General features: G+C 39.1%; 1 protein-coding gene and 1 long non-coding RNA gene across 5 annotated transcripts in view; both read right to left on the bottom strand.

Annotated features, from left to right (window-relative positions):
- Nucleotides 1-515: 515 nt before the first annotated feature.
- Nucleotides 516-20,820, bottom strand: part of ARL15 (ADP ribosylation factor like GTPase 15) — a 418,972-nt gene continuing 398,667 nt past the window's right edge. For 2 of the 4 annotated variants that reach the window (XM_032283649.1, XM_032283895.1), the window contains one exon: nt 1,326-3,301. In XM_032283649.1, the coding sequence (XP_032139540.1) occupies nt 3,149-3,301 (153 nt within the window). In that variant the 3' untranslated portion in view covers nt 1,326-3,148. Of the gene's footprint in view, nt 3,302-20,820 lie in introns of all 4 variants that reach the window. The other 2 variants (XM_032283753.1, XM_032283718.1) reach the window with 2 other exon arrangements.
- The window catches only part of LOC116555591, a 28,765-nt gene continuing 11,738 nt past the window's right edge, over nt 3,794-20,820 (bottom strand). Inside the window, exons 2-3 of the long non-coding RNA XR_004270599.1 lie at nt 17,270-17,277; nt 3,794-3,804 (exon numbers count right to left, since the gene is read on the bottom strand). This is a non-coding gene — a long non-coding RNA (uncharacterized LOC116555591). The remainder of the gene's footprint in view (nt 3,805-17,269; nt 17,278-20,820) is intronic.

The raw sequence follows: 20,820 nt of genomic DNA, 5'->3' as shown, positions 1-20,820 counted from the left end.
TTCTTTTTCTCTCTTCTTCCATCCATCTACCACTTGATTTTTCTTTCTCCCTTTTTTTATACTTTCATCCTTAAGGATGGACCTGTAAATGGATAGTATTTCCTCTTGAGTCACTTAAAAATATTTCTTAATAGCATCAATCACCATTGAAGGAAATAATTCATTGCACCAAACTGTGCCACTCAAGTTAATTTTATAGCAGATATTATAAAATAATCCTTTGATTGAAAGATGATGCTTTATAATAATATCTTGAGTCTGTTCACACACTCTGAAGGAGCAGCTTCAATGAGAGTAAATTGCTGCCAAAGACAAACCAACTGGAAAAGATACTTGGCTTTTTTTTTTTTTCCCTTTTAAGGTTTTCACAATGGCTTCAAAGGAAATGCGAATTAATCATTTGTTTTGACCCAAGAGCAGCAGAACTTATTTCGGAGACAAACAGGCAACACAAATGTAAACAGAAATCTGGGACTCCCAAATGCTAAAGCTGAAAGGAGTTACTCTGAAAACATAAATTCTACTCAGCGTTTATTTTTTGAAGATAGTGGAAATCATAGAAATCATGAACAATACACGTTCTTTCCTGGCAAATGTCCACATGAATCTGTTAGCCTCTAAGTACAGGTACAGTATTTTGTAGTAGAAAGGGCAATATGGCAGTTAATTAGCAACCAATACTGTCGACTACAGTGGATACAAAGTTTTATCATATAAATTATTGCCATTACAAAAAGGCAACTGCTTTAGCTAAGAAGGTACAAAAACTGGAAACGTCCATCAATATAACAAGAAGCTAAGTGAAGAAATACATAACAGTTTTTCCTATATAATATTTGAATATGCAAACCAAGACACCTGTGGCACTTTACACGAAAGTAGGAGTACGACTCCCTCCCCTACCCATCCCACCCCACCACCCACCCACCCACCCCACCCGTTCAGGCCCCACCCCGCCCCCACGTGGATTTCCAAAACATGGCAAATTCTAGGGTTACAAGGACAGGATGCTGCCGGGAAGCAGCAAGACGGCGAGCTCCGACCTGCTAGACAAAGAGGGAGCCTTATTGACAGTTGTAAAGCATTAGGCGTCAGACAGAAACTTGTCAAAAACAGCTGTTGTTGGGTACTGATTGATAATGTTTTCATTCTGACGGCTGAGACGCTGCAGACAGTCGTGGGTCTGAGGAGAAGCCCATCACTGGCGCACACATGAACACACACACACACAGACCACGGGAAGTCATTTAACAGATGGCTTAGGAGCACTCAGCCACGGTGTCTTTAAAAGACAACATTCTACATTTAATGAACTTGCAGGGAAAGCAAGGCCTAACAGTCATTTATTTCTCATAGAAGATGAGCACAAGAGGACAAAATAAAAACAGGAATTGTGTAACTGGTCATCAGAATAAAAGTTTTGTGCTGCTCACGGATTACACAGTGTTAAAAATATTCAAGGACGCTGTAGACAAAATTGTATATTAATCACTAAGGGTCCTTCTTGATTCATGACATTACAAAAAAGAAGCTTAAAGAAGTGTTTGATGTTTCCAAGGTAACGATTTCATTACAATCTACTCACAAAATTAAACCACAAAAACTATATTTAAATGACATTACGGGTCTGAAGTCTATCTTCTGGAGAATTACCAGGTATTACATCATTCTGTCATATAGCGTGAGTCTGTGATATTTGGATATCAGTCTATGTTTCCTAAAAATTACAAACAGATTTTTTATCACTCAGGTGTAGGGAGCAGTTTTTTATCATTTGGCCACTTAGTATTTTAAGTGGTCAAAAGTCTATTAAGTATGCCAAAGAATATTTCATCTATGAACCTCAATATGCATAGATTTTTTTCCTGATTTAAAAAAGATCAAAGGTGCTAAACCTTAGCAAAACAGTACATTTATCCCTATGCAATTTTATCATTTAAATTAAACGGGGGGGCGGGGGGAGAACTAGTTCCAAAGACTGAATCTGAGTCCTAATATTATTTATTTGCTGCAGCCCCCACACACTTTTAAGGGCACAGTGAAACCCCTGAAAATAGAGGTTTATAACAGAAATACTGATAAACCTTTAACTATTAGAGGAAGGCATTAACAGACTCCAATAAACTATAGTAGCACATAATGAATGAATAGATAATTCTTTCTTTGTTATGTTTGTCAAATCCATGCCAGCTTAAACCCTAACCAGTATAAATTATGCTTTTTCTGGCTGTTTTTAAAATTTGTATCTATTATTTTAAAAATTATTTTCTCTATTTTAATTAAACACTTGCAGTTTTTTAAAAAAGATACCTATGTTACATTGCAGTTTCACTTTATGCAGGCTAATCTTTCCATTAAAAAAATATTTGAAGGCTCGACTCAATCCATTACAGTCCGTGATGCATGCATTGTACCTACATTTCCTCTAACTGCTCTCAGAAACTGAAACAATGTCTTTGCTCTTAAAAGAGAGGAGTGACACTTCAGATGTAATCAAGAAAACATTATGCAACTTATCTCTAAGCTCTTCAGAGCCAATTTTACTATGACAGGATATTTCTTCCTGATAAGAGGATTAATTAAAGTTTTTGGTGCTCACTTTTCTCTCATAGTCTATAAGCTCAGTATACCAAAAAAAAAAAAAAAAAAAAACCCAATAAAAATAAGATAAAATAAAATAAAACACCCCCCCCACACACACCAAGAGATCTTGAAAATAATATACATATTTTGTGGAGTACCAGTCACATAATACTCCACTCCCAACCCCAGGAAAAATGATTACGGTCTTGTGAGTCTTTCTGAGTCCTTCAAAAGGGATTTGATTTCCATAAGCCATGAATTCCATCCGTTTTAACACAGAGCATAGAAGAGATGCTTAGAACAACAGAAGGAAGAGACATGCGGTGAAGATAATTAGTGGTAAACAGAGAATAAATTCTCTCAGTAGTGTGTACTTGACGTTAATGCCGATGATAATTCATCTGATCTACAGAATATTCACTTTAATAGAGAGATGAGAGTCTGAAAAAACCAGAGAAAAATAGATACTGAAGCCATTATGGTCTTGATACCAAAATAAAATTAAAATGAGAAACTAACATGATAGGTTCAAGGCCTTTGGGGAGCCCGTTTTCTTTGCCAGATTTCACATTCTGATAGCATCATGGTCTTTTTCTTCTAACAAATTTATCAGCTGAAAGAAGCTGTCTTTCAGTGCATCCACGTCATCCAGTGAGCAGGGCTGTAGAATCCAGCGTTTTCCACGTGCAAGTGGTTCAAGTTCAAAATATTTTTTGATCTTAAGAGGAAAAAAATCAAGACAAATAGGTTATTAATTATATCAGAAACTTTCTCATATCAAAATTCTGAGGGATAAAGTAGGGGGATTTCAAGGCGGAATTTCTACAAACTGTGATGCCTATGACTTTGCAATGTGGATGCCAGTCTGCAGCTGTTGTTATAATGTGGGTTAAATATTGTGACCTGGGAGTGTTTTCTTTAGGGGTGAATGACCTGCCTGCAACTCACCATTCTGCCCATACATTTAGCGGCATGGGAGGTCTGATGAAGAAGTCAGAGAAAAAATTATCTGCACTATGGCACCAAGCAAAATACACTGCAGACACCAAAAGATTCCATTTAAAGAAAATAAAACAACTAGCAGAGTAGCTTTCACCTCTCATCTTGCTGACTTACTAAACTGGTGACAACTTACGGTATGTACTATATTGATTACTCGACTCAATTATTTTGACCATCAAGCACATAATACAACAAAAATCTAATTTAAATAATCTTTTTCTCTTTCTCTCTTAAATTTCTAATATCTGTTTCTGAGACATGACAGAGTGTTTTCTAGGAAAGAGGATAGAAATTGAGTGTATTTGTGTTTGTATGTCTATACAAACTTGCATAAATTTACATATATGCATAAAATCTTCTAGCTTTTCTTTTTTCAGTCCTGAATTTTCTGGGAGGGAAAAAGCAAAAACTCATAAACAGGTGTGTGCTGAAAAACCTGTTCAGTTAATAACCAGTCACAAGTTACTTTTACTATATAGGCCAGCATACTGACTAACAGCATCTAGTATTACCAATTCCTGGCTGCAAATAAATAGCAAATTATTATGGCTTCTAGAAGTATTGATGATCTCTGAAATGGTATCATAAAACACAAAGTTCAGGAAGCTCCCCACTCATACACACTATAATATCATACAAAAATAGAATGTTATATTTATTGCCCAGCAAATACAGTCAGTAGCAACCTCAAAAGAGGCATTGTTCAAAGATGTTCTTGGTCAACAAATTTCACTAAATCTCATGTGTCATGAAGACTTCCAGTGTCTTATCTTAGTCAATACTTGACTTAGGAAAAAACGTATCTCCACTTTAAATGCCATTCTCAAATATGGTTTTATTTTGCCAGTAGCACTGCAGACTACTGTTTGTTGACAGTAGAGATACACCATCCAAATTGGTATTCATATGTTTGACATTTTTTCATATTAAGCCAGAAGATATTTTATATATCTATATATAAGAAATACTGAGCTGTTATGCTAATTTAGGAACCAGAAATATGCTAACATTTTGTTTCAAGTGTGTCCAAAAAGTCTTCCTATCAATGTCTGCAAGTTCATAATAAACACTAATTTTAAGAAAAGCCTGTGAGAACTAAAGGATCCTCATTAATTCTCATTCTGAAGAGTAATGAAAATCTCATTTGCAGATCAGAAAATGGGTACACAACTTCAGAACAATTTTTTGCCCAAGGTATTTTATAAATCATGTTAAGATGATTCTTTGTTTTGTTTTTGGGTGTTTTTTTTATTTTGAGACAGGGTCTTACTCTGTCACCCAGGCTGGAGTGCAATGGTACAAACACAGTTCACTGCAGCCCTGACCTCCCAGGCTTGGGTGATCCTCCCGCCTTAGCTTCCCAAGTAGCTGGGACCATAGGTGCAAGTCACAGAACCTGGCTGATTTTTTAAAAACCTTTTGTAAAGATGGTGTCTAACCGCGTTGCCTAGGGTGGTCTTGAACCCCTAAGTTCAGTGGCTTCTGCCACCTCAGCCTCCAAAAGTGTTGGGATCACAGGTGTGAGCCTCCAAAAGTGTTGGGATTCTTGCTTACTGAAAACACAAAGTCCATTCTTTTGTTTTCTTTAAGGTACTGAAAACAACTGACATCTAAGAGAATCTGAAATTCCTAGTGCAAACAGTATCAGGGACCAACCCTACCCAGCAGAGGGAAGAACTGGAAGTTAGCTGAGCAGAGCACGATTGGCCAAGAAGCGGGGAAAACAGTAGGCAGGAGGGACTGGCAGGGAACGCTGGCTATATCCACCTCTCGAAGGAGGAGAGGGCTGCTCCAAAGAGTTGAAAATCAGAGATGTTGGTCTTGTTGCTTCTGCCACAAAGTAAGGCTTCAGACTGTATCACTGGGCTCAGAAATTGGGACCCGGTAGTGATGATGCAATCTAGTACTTGATCAGTAATGCTTCCCATCAGATAAAGTATGCAACATCCAAAATCCAGTACATGAAGGAAGTTGTACCCTTGTTACATGTTATAAACCCAAATCCAAAAGGACAGCATTTTAAGTATTGCTAATGACTGAGAAGAGGGTTGGCCACAAGAAATTCATAATATTAAAATAATAAATAATAACAGAAAGGGCATCTCACTAACAATACTTCCTCTGAGTGGTTAATTTAAAAATCATACAGAATTTATCCCAGTAGCATATTTACAGCTAATTTGAAAACAATGTTGGATTAAAATAATCACAAAGTATATCAGTAATATGTGATATTTTACAACACCTACCAGACGCAGAATAGTGAAGTTTAGCTACCCGTTAAAGGCTGGTTTCTAGGCAACTGAAAATATAGTCTATCACACAGGCACACATGGAAGATAATACAGATGTCTGAAGGTAGGCATGCTTCAGAAGTTGTTCCTGCTGAATACTAAACATGAGAAGGAAGTGGAGATTACAATGACAGAGTGGTCACCAGATAAAGGGGCCTAGTGGTGTTAAGCTGACAAATATGGCTGGGTAACTGGAGATTCTCAGATCCATAACCTAAGTGGGTATCTAACCCTGCCATATTCACTCCACTGGTATCCACAGGCTTCCATACAACTCTACATTTATGATATCAATTTGTAAACAAGTTTTGTCATTTCACTAATATTCAAGTACAGAAAGTGACTGCTGCTAGAACATTTATTAGCTTTTCATTACTCAGAGTTTCATGTTTCTAAAAACAAAAACCACAGTACAGAGAGGACTTTATGCTCTAATTCTGACTCCTTTTTTTAGGATAATATTTTATTTTGAGACAGAGTTTTACTCTTGTTGCCCAGGCTGGAGTGCAATGGCACAGTCTCGGCTCACTGCAACCTCTGCCTCCCAGGTTCAAGCGATTTTCCTGTCGCAGCCTCCCAAGTAGCTGGGATTACAGGCACCTGCCACTATGCCTGGCTAATTTTTGTATTTTCAGTAGAGACGAGGTTTTACCATGTTGGCCAGGCTGGTCTCGAACTCCTGACCTCAGGCGATCCATTCACCTTGGCCTTCCAAAGTGCTCTGGGATTACAGGCATGAGCCACCCCACCTGGCCTAGGATAACATTTTTATTTTGTTTTCTTATGTCAATCTAAACTTCAAATTTTACTTTCCATATATTATTACAGTAACAATTACAGTCACGTTTGAATTGTTTACCATTGCTTTTTTGTCTTTGTACATGTTGATGTATGATTTTAAAAACAGTGTTTAACTCTGAACAACATAGGTCAGATACTTAAATCTGACATTATTTTTAAGGTTAAAAAAAAAAACTGCCTGTGATGCAAGGACCTATTTTTTATGAGTGGCATGAATGTTTTTTAAGGTCATTTACTTATCAAGACAAACATTTTAAAAGTGACTAAAGAGAACATGAACCTAAGTATTTTGGCTACTTTATCCATTGCTGAGCTAGCATGGTTAAGTGGAAAGTTCTTGAATAAGGAGATAGTAATGTTTCACATTGGCTTTTGGAGATGGCACTTGGGAGAATGACATCAGAATACAGCTGTCTGAAAACCTGTGGTCATTTAGCTATTTTCAGGATAGCCACAGAGAGTGGGCATTTATTAGTAGCTATGTGTCCACCCTAGAGATAGGAAAACAAAGCCACCACCACAGGCAACCTATTTTAGCTCTGTCACCAGAGCCTTTCTCCACTCATGCCACTGCTGGCTGATTGGCATGACTGCATTCCATTATTCACACATCGAGTTTACTGTAAAGTCCCAATATAACAGAGACGACTCGGCACCATCTCTCTGTTGCTAATGTTTGTAGCAGCTGTTAAACCTGTGAGACGTTACATAGCACCGGAGTGCCACTCATAGGGTAGGAGATGTCCTTTATGTTTCCTTGAGCAGTGAAATCATAGTGTCATCCTTTCCTAGTTCCAGGATCTCTACTGGGGTAATGATGTTGTCTGATTTCCCTGTCTTGCCCTCACTTGAGAGTCAAAATTTTGACTTTCAGTTCTTGCCAACTTGGTGTGACTAAATTTCTAGAAGGCATGTGAACAGTTCCGAACTTCAATAACAGGTCTTTCCTTTTTTAAAAAGCTGCAAACTTCATTTTATTTCTAATGGTAGGCTGCTTGTTTTTCCTCTTTCTGTTATTAAACCAGTAGTGTGTGCCCAGCGTTGACCTAGTTTTTCTGTAAGCACTCTGGGGAGCAGGGGGATAGAACAGTCCAAAAAGCATTTACTTAGTGTGTGAAACAGAGTCAGGTTCTAAGCTCAGATATTTATAAACAGAGCTTTGACCCACAAGAACGTGTTGTGAGACATGGAGAGCCAGGGTATGTGACAGTTCCTTACTGTGTGGGACTCTGCTCCGCATCATAGAATATGCCACCCCTAGTTCTACTGAGTTAAATGCCATTGGCACCAACCAGTTATTGCTAATACTGAAAACACACTGTGCCCTCCCATGCCCAACACATCCCTTGGGTGACCCTGACCCTGTTGGGAACTGCTACTCTTGGCCATGTGAAATACAGGTACCTCTCACCTTGTATGGGCGATTAGCTTATTTTTTCAGCAGTCACCATTGGAGATGGCAGCTAGATATCTGCTTTCCCCATTCTTCCCCATATCCCCTGCTACAGACAACGTAGAGGGGAACTATGTTTCCTCTGTGAAAAACTAGTGGATTATAACTGACCGTTCCTAAGCCTGCGAGGTGGTTGTGATGGGTTGTGGTGGGATCGGGAGCTATCTGAGAAGCCTTGGAAAGTTTTGTCCTAAAACTTGTCTTCCCATAACTTCATTCACTTAGCCACTCTGTCCTGAACAAGACTGTGGGGAGTGTGGGGAGGCAGCTCGGGTGTCAGCACTCCAGGTGCCAGCAGACAGGGTCCCATCGAGGACAGGATGCTGCAAACCAAAAAACAAAACAGCAGTGATGGCCTGAGAGGACCACTGTCCTCATCATTTGTATTATAAGAGCACAAGATTCCCCCCAGGGCTTTTTAGTGACCATAAAAGACTGTTTAACGCTGCACAATTTACTAAGAGCATTCTCACTTATTTATGGCACTTGGACTGTACTTTCACTGGACGTCAGAAGAGCAATGGATTCCAACAAAGAGGGATATGATTACTTAGACTAGGTCTTAAATCATAGAACTCAATTTGAATAAAAAGTATCTGGATAGAAGACTGTTAAAATAAACTTCAGAAATAAAGGCACATTCTTTCTCCATCTCTGGAAAAGGAACCAGGTCTCATGGAGGAGTCTAGGCTGACAACTTTAGCTCCTTCAAACTGATAGTGATAAGTCAGCTAATGCAGATGACTGACTGGGTGAGGATCGCAAACCAGATACAAAAGGCCGGGAAAAAGAAGTACACCTGTGGGATGTGACAGGGAGAAGGGCAAGCTGCAGGATGATAAAAGAATCTGACTCTGTTAACCATCTTGAATCACATGCAGATGTTACTGCTTTCTCCTAAGTTTAAATACACAGCATCCAATGCATGGCCTGTATTTTTCAAAGAACTAAAGAATCATGGTTTTGAGATGGATTCATATTGGTTCTGTTATTTATTATTATAATTACTTTTTTTTTTTTTTTTTTTTTAAGAGATAGGCCTGGCCGGGCGCGGTGGCTCAAGCCTGTAATCCCAGCACTTTGGGAGGCCAAGGCGGGTGGATCACGAGGTCAAGAGATCAAGACCATCCTGGTCAACATGGTGAAACCCCGTCTCTACTAAAACCACAAAAAAATTAGCTGGGCATGGTGGCGTGTACCTGTAGTCCCAGCTACTCAGGAGGCTGAGGCAGGAGAATTGCCTGAACCCAGGAGGCGGAGGTTGCGGTGAGCCGAGATCGCGCCATTGCACTCCAGCCTGGGTAACAAGAGCGAAACTCCATCCCAGAAAGAAAAAATGTCTATGACATAAAAAAAAAAAGAGATAGGCCTTTGCTTTGTTGCCCAGGCTGGAGTGCAGTGGCACAATCATAGCTCACTTCAGCCTCGAACTCCTGGGCTCAAGCAAGCCTCCCACCTCAGCCTCTCAAATGGCTCGGTCTATAGGAGTGTGCCATCACGCCCGGCTAATTTATTTTTTATTTTTTGTAGAGACATTATCTCATTATTTTGTTCAGGCTGGTCTTGAAATCCTGGCCTCAAGCAATCCTTCTGCCTTGGCTCCCAAAGTGCTGGAATTACAGGCATGAGCCACTATGCCCGGCCTATACTGGTTTTAAATTCTTTGGTAAAAGTATAATCCTGTTCCAATTAACAGGATGCCAAGAGAGCCTGAATGGACGGCAAACTTTTGTAGGACCTTTTCCATGATTGTTACAAAGAGAGTGGGCCTTTCCTTATCTGTGTCCTAGCACCTTTCTTTAATCACTAGAGCAGATAGCCCTTTTGTGTGAACATGTCACATTGGGGGAAAATATTTGTATTGAAATTTTTCTCAGTGGTATGGTGGGGTCGGCTGACATAGGGCTGGCAATAGCTGATTGTGCGTTCTCCTTCCAACTCCAGGTACACGGATGTCAAATTGTATAAGTCATAAACCTGGCCATGGTTTGAAGTATTTACACTACGCAAACCTGCAAGTACAACAAATCAGAACTTTTTTTTCTTTCTAAAGAGTTACATTTACCACCACACTACTGAGTGTATACAAAAGTGCCCTCCAGCTTTGCCGCCTTCATTTCAGGGCTGATGAAGCCGGCTTAACTGGGTAACCTTCACCAAAGTCAGAGAAAGCCATGCCCACGCCATGGCTCCAGGACAGGGTCTGGAGATAAAGTGGCAGGGCATCATTAAGATTCTTCAGAGTGCATTCTTGGCAGCTTGTTCAAAGAAAGGTTAGTCTAGAGAGCAGCACCAGCTGTTCCTCTTTTCATTGTACTGCTTGCAGGATTTTGAAATCATTAGAAAGGTACTAAATATGTCATTAAAGGCAGAAATAAATGATACAAATAAAAAGCCAATTTGCCATAGTCCCCGAAATATTATAACACAGAATGGATATTATTTACTTTTTTACTGAGTGCTTAATAACGACCTGAAAATGATGACTTAATGTTAACCAGTATCACATTATTACTTTGGGAGTGCATATTTATTTCAAAAAGACTGGAAGTATAAAAGTATAGTTCTCATAAGATGCTTCTTTCTTAAGGATACTAAAGTTCAGTGCAGCCTACCTGACCTTGGAATAATTGAAAACCAAATAACTGCAGGTAATCACCTGTGATGGAGCCTCACTCTTACTAGAAGTCTTCTTTCCCAGTCAGTAACCTCTGCTATGTATAGAATGTTATAAGTTGTGACAATAATTGTATAGAAAGCCAGTCTTCCAATGCATGGGAGTACTTAGTATGTCCCAGAATAGCCAAATAAAATAATCTCGTTAGCTTTGGTGGTAGGACCTAAGAAGAACATCCTCATTTTTGCTTAATCTGAGTACCAAGAAGTATAGGGCAAATCATGTCTGTTTTTCATTATTATTATTTTTAGTATGCTGTAGGGCTTATTTTATTCTCTTATTCTATCCAAAAAGCTTGCTTCAAGGTAACCATTGCGAGAGGCTCAGTTAGGTATGGGTGCTTCTTGTCTTCAGGGACTAATGAAAGATGCCCAGCACTCCCACATTGGCACTCTTCTCTACTCCGGTTATCCCATCAGGTCCTCTATAGCCTGGATGGATTCCTGCACCTAGGCCTTTGCTCCAGCTTCTGCTTCTAACCCAAGGCTCCTCCATCCACAGGTAGACAGGACCAGCCTATAGATACTCTCTCATCTTTCCAGACCAAGCTGACGTCCTCCTATCATTTTGAGGGGATCCCCTGATGATATAGAAATAACTTTTGAATTATATAGAAGGTGTCTTAGTCACAGAGGCCAATGTTGGTTGCCTCCGCATCCCCCAGGCACCATAAATTCCCTGTAAATAAAGATTTATTAGAACTCAGCATGTTCATTTACTTAAGTATTATCTACAGCTGCTTTCATGCTACAGTGGCAAAACTGAGTAATTGCCAGAGACGGTATGTCCCACACGGGCTAGAATATTTACTACCTAGCCCTTTACAGAAAAATAAAAAGTCAGCCTCTGGCCTAAAGCAGCCTTCTGCTTTGTCCAGCAGGGAGGCACAAGGAGGGCTTGGGAGGAGCCTGGGGCATCAGGCTTTCTGTGCCTCAGTTTGACCTCAAATTGCTAGACTTCCTCTTCTCTGCTTTAGCTCACACTTTAGTGGGACAGAGGATTTGGGTTTTCCAACTTGGCCAGGCTCCAGTTATGACTTCAAATGCTTTGAACTGTAGTCAAGCAGGCAGTAGGGTCATCTCTCATTTAAAAAGCCATCTTTTATTTCTTCTCTGTGTTTAGCCTGTGTTTCTTTCGTGTATGTAGAGACTTGCTCAAGGCCACAAGGAAAAGCCAGGGCATAGGAAGTTTTACCACCTCCCCTAGTACTACTCCCCATTAGGCACGTGGTCAGTGACCTGTTCGTTTGAGGTTTGTGGCGCCCTTCACGATGGCTTTTGGTGCACAGCAATGCTAGTTATTGTTACTTTGCAGTTTTAAAAAGGAACATACAGTTTGTTAAATGTGCACCATCTGAAGCCTGGCTTTTCCTGAAGTTTTTATGTTAGACTTAAAAAATTTTAATATTTTATCTACATATCTTTTCAATTTTAATATTTGCATTTATGGTGCCTTTGAATGCTCTTTAGGTCCATCTATAAACTTAGTTCATTTTTAAACTCACTTTATAATTCCATTTATAAGTTTAATATATTCGATTTTCTTTTTAAGCATTTCAACTGTTTTAACAATTAAAACATTCTCAAGTGGTTGGGAATCTTAAAAATTGTTTTCCAATAATTTTATAAATTCAATGACTCAACTTCTGGTACATTTTAAATTAGAATCACAAAGAGAATCTACCAGTTTGATCTATGTGTAATATATATTTTTTATTTTTGAGACAGAGTTTTTTGTTGTTGTTTTTTTTGTTTGTTTGTTTTTTGAGATGGAGTTTCACTCTTGTTGCCCAGTCTGGAGTGCAATGGCACAATCTCGGCTCACCTCAACCTCTGCCTCCTGGGTTCAAGCGATTCCTCTGCTTCAGTCTCCCAAGTAGCTGGGATTACAGGCATGTGCCACCACACCTGGCTAATTTTGTATTTTTAGGAGAGACGGGGTTTCTCCATGTTGGTCAGGCTGGTCTCAAGTTCCCAACTTCAGGTGATCTACCCCCCTTGGCCTCCCAAAGTGCTGGGATTACAGGGGTGAGCCACAGCGCCCAGCAGAGACAGTCTTGCTCTGTTACTCAGGCTGAAGTGTAATGGTGTGATGTTGGCTTACTGCAACCTCCAACTCCCGTGTTCAAGTGATTCTTGTGCCTCAGCCAACTGAGTAGCTGGGTTTACAGGTGTGCACTGCCACGCCCCCACTAATTTCAGAATTTTTAGTAGAGACAGAGTTTTGCCATGTTGGCTAGGCTGGTCTCTAACTCCTGACCTCAGGTGATTTGCCCACCTTGGCCTCTCAAAGTGCTGGGATTACAGGCGTGAGCCACCATGCCCAGCCTATTTAATCATTTCTGTACTCTTAATGAAAAACCCTCCAGGGTAAAAAGAATAAAGAATTCATTAAGGAAACAATTTACCATCTCAAATAAAAGGGGTTATAATTTCATGTAGCTTGAAGTTCCTATCTAATTGAACTTGGGTTGGTTTTCAACCAAAATTTTTAAGAGATATTCACTAACAAGTTAAAGTGCTTTCAAAAAATAATTGTTACAACAACTGTTTGAAGACTTTGGTCTTCAAAGGGGGTTGTCTGCTCTTGGATACAAGTTATCATTACCTACTTCACTGTCTACTCACAGAAGTGGATACTCCTGCCTAAGATTCTAGATAATTTCTTCCACTGCTTGGTTGGACTTCATGTTTCTTTAGCATATGCTTTACTATCTTTCCATCTTGCTCTACAGATATTCCATTTTCTTTTACTGATAATTTGCATACTATAAAATTCATCCTTTTAAAACACACAATTCAGTGGCTTTTAGTATATTCATAGGGTTGTGCAACCATCATTGCTATATATTTCCAGACATTTTTGACATCTAAAGAGAAACATCTGAACCATTAGTAGTCATCCCCCATTACTGTTTCCTTCAGATTTTAGCAACCACTACTCTGCTTCTTTTTGGATTTGCCTATTCTGAATATTTCATATAGATAAAATCATGTAATATGTGGTCTTTTGTGTCCAGTTTCTTTCACTTAGCACAATGTTTTCAATGTTCATCCATATTGCAGTAAGTATCAGTACTTTATTCCTTTTTATGGCTGAATAATATTCCACTGTGTAGATGTACCTCATTTTGTTTATCCATTCATTGGTTGATGAACATTTAGGCTGGTTCGACTTTTTGGCTGGTATAAATAATGCTGCTTTCTATGAGCAGTTTCGTATGAACACATGTTTTCATTTCTTTTGGGTATATATCTAGGGATGGAATTCTTGGGTTATATGTTAAATCTATGTTGTCAAATGCTTTTTCTTCATTTGATATAATCTATTAACATGACGATGATTTTTATCTTATAGTTTTTTAATATGTGTTATCCTGATCTTTTGTATGCTGAAACAACTTTGTATCTTGAGATAACCTATGCTTGATTATCATGTGTATAATCCTCTTATTTTATATGTTGCTGGATTCATTTGTTAGTACAGTTGATCCCTGAACAACATGGGGATTGGAGTGCTGACCGCTACATAGTTGAAAATCCATGTGTAACTTTTAAGTCATCCAAAACTTAACTACTAATAGCCTACTGTTGACTGGAAGCCTTACCAATAACATAAATGGCCAATTAACATATATTTCATATGTAATATGTATATTTGTTATTACAATAAGATAAGCTAGAGAAAATAAAATGTTATTAATAAAATAATAAGGAAAATAATATACATTTACTATTTATTAAGTGGAAGGGGAGCATTATAAGGTTCTTCACTGTCTTCATGTTAAGTGAAGGCAGAGGAGGAGGAGGAGGAAGAGGAAGAGGAAGAGAGGTTGGCTTTGCTATGTATCTCACAGGTGGCAGAGGGAGAAGAAAATCTGCATGTAAGTGGGCCCACACAGTTCAAACCCATGTTGTTCAAGGGTCAACTATATTGGTTGAGAGATTTTTGCATCTATATTTACAAGGAATATTGGTCTTTAACTGTTTTTGTAATGTGTTTGGTTTTGGCATCATAGTAATCTTGGTTTTGTGGCATGAGTTGGGAAGCATTCCCTCCTCTTCTATTTTTTGGAATGGTTTGGGGATTGGTGTAAATTATTTAAATGTTTGGTAGAATTCAGCAGTGAAGCAAGGGTCCTGGGCTTTTCTGATGGGAAGTGTAGATCAATGTCTTTACTTGTTACAGGTTTAATTTTGATTTCTATTACTTCTTGAGTCAATTTCAGTAGTTTGCACCCTTATAGGACTTTGTACATTTAATGTAGGTTATCTAATTATTTGGCAAACAATTTTTTAATAGTATTCCTTCATAGTCCTTTATGTTTCTTTTCTTTCTTTTGTGGTTTGGGTTTTGTTTTCTTTTTTCATTTTTTTTCCCCAGACCTCACTCTGTTGCCCAGGCTGGAATACAGTGGTACTATCATGGCTTACTGCAGCCTCAATCTTCCAGGCTCAGGTGATCCTTCCACTTCAGCCTCCGGAGTAGCAAGGACCACAGGCATGTATCACCATGCCTGGCTAATTTTTGTATATATATTTTTTTGTAGACATGGGTTTCACCATGTTGCCCAGGCTGATCTCAAACTCCTGGCCTCAAGCAATCCTCTTCTCTTGGCCTCCCAAAGTGCTAGGATTACAGGCATGAGCCACTGCACCCAGTCCCTTTTTAATTCTGCAAGCATGGTAGTTGTGTCTCTTCTTTCATTCCTAATTTTAGTAATTTAAGTTTCCTTCATTTTTGCTTTGTTAGTTGATTAAATATTTGTCAACTTGACCAGGCATGGTGGCTCACACCTGTAATCCCAGCACTGTGGGAGGCTGAGGCAGGTGGATCACCTGAAGTCCAGAGTTGAAGACCAGCCTCGCCAACATGATGAAACCCCATCTCTACTAAATAAAAAAATTAGCCAGGTGTGGTGGTGTGTGCCTGTAACCTGAGCTACTCTGGAGGCTGGGGCAGGAGAATCACTTGAACCTGGGGGGTGGAGGTTGCAGTTAAGTCAAGATCGTGCTACTGCACTCCAGCCTGGGTAACAAAGTGAGACTGTCTCCACACCCCGCACCAAAAAAAAAAAAAAAAGATTTGTCAATTTTATTGGTCTTTCAAAAAAACTAACTTTTGGTATTATTGATTTTCTCTACTGTTTTCCTAATCTCGATTTCATTTATTTCCAGTGTAATCTTTATTATATTCTTTCTTCTGTTTGTTTTGGTTTAGTTCGCTCTTTTTTCCCCCTACTTTCCTAAGGTTGAACATGTAATTTTAATAGCGTTCTGTTGGATCTCACCCCATATATATTATTATGTTTCAATTTCTAACTTTTTTGATTGATTAAAGTAAATGAAATTCTATATTCTTTTCCTAGTTTTCTTATCTGGAAGGGCTATACCTCTAATAGGTGTAAAAATAAAATCCAGTGGATTATGTATCTCTCACATTTTGATTGTCTCTGAATTTATAAGAGTTATGATATATACCAAGTTACAACAAGAAAAAATATAAATTGATCTGTTTTTCAGTCAGCAAATAGGACTCCTAACCTTACAAATCAGGGACAGAAGAGTTCTCCTTACTTTCTTCTTCCCTACATCTATTTATCTAATTCTGCATTTTGGAGTCCACTTGTAGCAACCACTTCTAATACCAAATTATGAGTAACTGAATGTTAACGTCTGGTAGAATTAACAAACAGCAACCACCTCTAGTACCAAATTATCTGTAACTGAAGAGGCCTGTGGTTGACAGAAACAAAATGTCCAACTTAAACTGGCCTGAAAAGATGATGAGGATTTATTTGTTTATAAAATTGAAATATCCCCTGCTAGTGTGGGCCCATTGGATTCAGAGGTTCATAAGGTCATCAAAGCTGAGGTTTAGTTTCTAGGTAGTTTCTGCAGGATATGAATGCTGAAAGACAGCTGATACATGAAGAAATAGCCAAGAAAACTGCAGAAAAATAGGTGTGACTGAATGGCAAACCCCTGAGTCAAACTATGCCAAAGGCCTGCAATCTCTGAGCTTTTTAGTTATAAGAACCATTATACTCTCCTTATAACAGGCATTATAAATAATTATTGTATAAATTAATGGGTTAGGCTATCAAGACTCAATGCAGATGAAGCATCTCCACAAATCTCTCGTGAACTCCCATTTTTAGTTACAGCATAACCCAGATTTGGATCATTATTCTCTATTTTCTCATGTGTATGAGTATTCAGTTCATTGAGGGCATAGAAAATGGAAAAAAAAATTTGTATTCTCCAGTGTTCTCAATATAATGTGAGACACAAAGAGAATACTCATTTGTTCTTTAAAAAAAATAGATTTAGTCCTGACGTGGTGGCTCACACCTGTCATCCCAGCACTTTGGGAGACCGAGATAGGAGGATCACCTGAGGTCAGGAGTTTGAGACCAGCCTGACCAACATGGAGAAACCCCATCTCTACTAAAAATACAAAATTAACTAGGCATAGTGGCACATGCCTGCAATCCCAGCTACTCGGGAGGCTGAGGCAGGAGAATCGCTTGAACCCGAGAGGCGGAGGTTGTAGTGAGCCAAGATCGCGCCATTGCACTCCAGCCTGGGCGACAAGAGGGAAACTCTGTCTCCAAGTAAAAAATGAAATAAAAAAAAAAAAATAGATTTGAAGAACTACTGAACTATGGTGAAAAAGACAACAAAACGTGCCATATTTCATTCCATGTTAAAATGTTAGTAAAAGAACAAAACTGAATATTGGAGAGAAGTTACCAGTCTTTCAATTAAGCCAAGGTTTCATGCAGAAGGTGGGATTTTACATGAAGAGTTTCAAAACCATAGATCTAATTGGTTCAAATGATTACACATATGCCTACCGGCAGCTGCAATGAATCGTGTTGCAAACAGAAAAGTAAACAACCTATCCTGGAAAAAAGAACCACTCCAGAAATCTCAAGACCCACATAGGATACTTATGTTTTGAGCTATTCCTTTAATCTGTGTCCAAACAAAGCATCTAATTCTTATTTCAGAGAATGGAAAGCTCTGACATATGCAAAAAGAGAAGCATCAGTACACTTGTCTTTGCATGCCAAGGTGCAAGCAACAGACTTCTCAATACCCTACATAACACAGTCATTAATTACAGAGGCAGCCAGGTTCAACAGCACATCATGTTCTTCTCTTCTTCCCTTTTCTCCTCTCCTTCCTTTCTGTTAATCATTTCCAATCCACTCTTTCAAAAAGTATTTATTTTTGGTATCAAGCACTTTTAGGGTATTCTACTTGATTTTGTATCTGCTGTGTTTGGGGTAATACTCGGTTATGATTTGTCTTCATTTCAAGGAAGCAAATATTGTAAGCAGGAAGAAACCTATTCAATGAAACCTTTTTCCTGACAATAGAATAAGGTTGTTTGAAGAGTCCTACCTATAATCCTGCAAGCTAGCAAAGTATGTACTCGATAGGAAAGGGAGTTAATGAGTGAAAGCCCCAAACACATATCAGAGACAACCAATTAGCTTGTCTGAAACACAGGCTTGTAAAGCTATCAGTATCTTATAAAATGGTCTACTAAACACGAGTAAAATGTTGTTTAAATGGCTTGCTTAACTAGATGCATTCACCATGAAATTGATTCTTTTAAGTTTTTTTTTTTTTTAAACTTAATACTCATTAAGTGTGCATATTGAAATGGCTAGGAGGGTGGGAAGGTGGGTGCACATCCTGATTTATGAAGTGCAGGTTGAAGATATGAGTTCCATATTTTATGAGGTTAAGGAGTATTTGAAAAAGAAAAACAACGCATCATTACCAACAATTGTGTCTGCCTCAGTGACTGAAATGTTTCAACACAATTGGATTATTCTTCCTTTGTCTTGCTAACAGTTCAGTCTGATATGGGTCCATGTACTCTGAGGACATTGCAGTGCTGAGAATTTGTGCTTTTGTGTTACAGAAAGCACTGTTTCCCCACCATAGCCTTTGATTCTGCAAAATAGCGTGAGAGGAAGAAGCTCCTGAGCCTGGTATTTTTCAAATCCAACATTTGCCTTGGAGTGAACATCAAATTTCATCCCCCTAAGACCTTACAAAACATTTGAGGTAACTTAATGTTAGCTGACAAATGAACAATTCTGATTCTATTTCACATTTTGAATTTTCTTAAAAATCTACTGTATATTTTAAAACGGAGTTTTGGCCACACCTCACATTCAACTTTTTCTGTTATACAAGGCTCCATGCCACAAATACATTTCAAACAATTGCTACCTGATCAGACAACCAGGAGAACATGCTTTGGCTTTGTCAAGTCTAGCTATTTTCCCTGCTTATCCAATACTGGCACTCCTTAGGCACTTTATTAAATTACTGTCAACTGGCCAACTCAAGGGATTCTTCAACTCAACAAAATATTAGGGAGAATATATTTAGTCAAGGGTTAAAGACTGTTAAAGACACAAATATCTTTAAAAAACAGTTTATATATACAAGATTATTTGGCTTTTGTAATGGAATATATGTCCCCTGTCTCAATTTTGCAGCTGTCGGGTATGAAAAAACAACAGCAGTAGTAACAAATGAAAATGTTAATATATGGAACCCAAATAAACATGTTTAATATTGGCCTTGTGGTACTATGGCAGCACTCTGTCCTAACAACGACAACATTTAGATGCTGGAACAGATTCAAATTCTTGGGCCATAAACAGGAGACAGACAAATATGGCAAGGCCACGCATTACTCAGCCACCAATGGATGGTGCCAGTGGCCCCGTCCAGATGCAGAGATATTCAAGGGATGTGCCTGTCAGCAGTTTGTTCTTTAGCTACATCAAGGAGCCACTATGGAAACACTGGGAGGAAAAGACAAAACAGGAAGGCATGGAGAACTAGGGGAAAGGGAGCAGAAAAAGCTGACAGCCGCCTCAACAGCACATCTGAGCAAGGGCAACAGGTAATAAATGAGCTTGTAACCAGGTGCCATGTTAGTCACGGGAAGAGAATTTCTTTCCCTGCTGGTAATACAGTCAGGAGCCTAATATCCTAGCAACTGAGAAATATGAGCTTGGAAAGAGGCTTTCAGGCCATCTAAAGAAAAGCTAAGTGGTAATCCGTCCTGAGGAATTTTAGCCAAAAAATCCCACACAGGACTAGCTGAACTCAGTACAAAGCCTGTGAAAGACAAGTCTCAAGAACATTATAATCAGACATAAAGAGAACACCAGAAATAAAGGTTCAAAAAGCCACTGACTGCATTTACCACAGCATTGGGAGGGTGGCCGTGGGTCCGAGTTGTCATCCACGACTAGTTGAAATCACTAGTTCTAAACCAGGGAAAGGAAAAGGCAATTGTATCTCCCCAGGGGACATTTGATAATGTTTGGAGATTGTTTGGTTGTCATAACAGGGGGTGAGGAAGCAGAGCAGGTGGTTATACCGGCATCTAGTGGGTAGAGGCCAGGGGGATGCTGCTAACATCCTCCAGTGCGTAGGGAAGCTTCCCCTCTCACCTCAACGAGAAATTATCTAGTCCAAAAGGTCAATAATGCCAAGACTGAAAAACCTTGCCCTGAACTGATCTTTTCAGGCAAAAATCAAAGAACAAAGCCCTGTTACTGATTCAATCCGCAGTTTAGCAGCACAAACCATCAGACTCACTCCCTGGAACCAGGAGGAGATTTAGAAAGTGGACTGGGAGGATAGACCAGGAGCTACCTCCAGGAGCATCACAGGTTGACAGCTCCTATTCTCTGTGCTTCTTTCTGGCTCAAAATGAATAATCAACTGATCTTGGGGGAGGCCAAGTAAGTACATCAAACTGGGCTGAAACAAGTGTGCCAAGGAAGCAGCCACGTTTCACTCAGTCTACACAGTCATTGTTTTGGGCTTTGGGGATACAAAGGTGGACATCATAAGACCTAGCCCTTATGGAGCTTATATGGTAGTCGGCGAGACTGACAGATAGCAAGTAACTAAGTCAAGTCAGGTAGGAATAAGTAACGTGAAGGAAAAGAAAGTGCCAGA

The sequence above is a fragment of the Sapajus apella genome, unplaced genomic scaffold, assembly GCF_009761245.1.
Source record: "Sapajus apella isolate SASKATOON/1434 unplaced genomic scaffold, GSC_monkey_1.0 scaffold1, whole genome shotgun sequence".
NCBI classification, from domain to species: Eukaryota; Metazoa; Chordata; class Mammalia; order Primates; family Cebidae; genus Sapajus; species Sapajus apella.
This window is presented reverse-complemented; position numbering and strand designations above follow the sequence as displayed.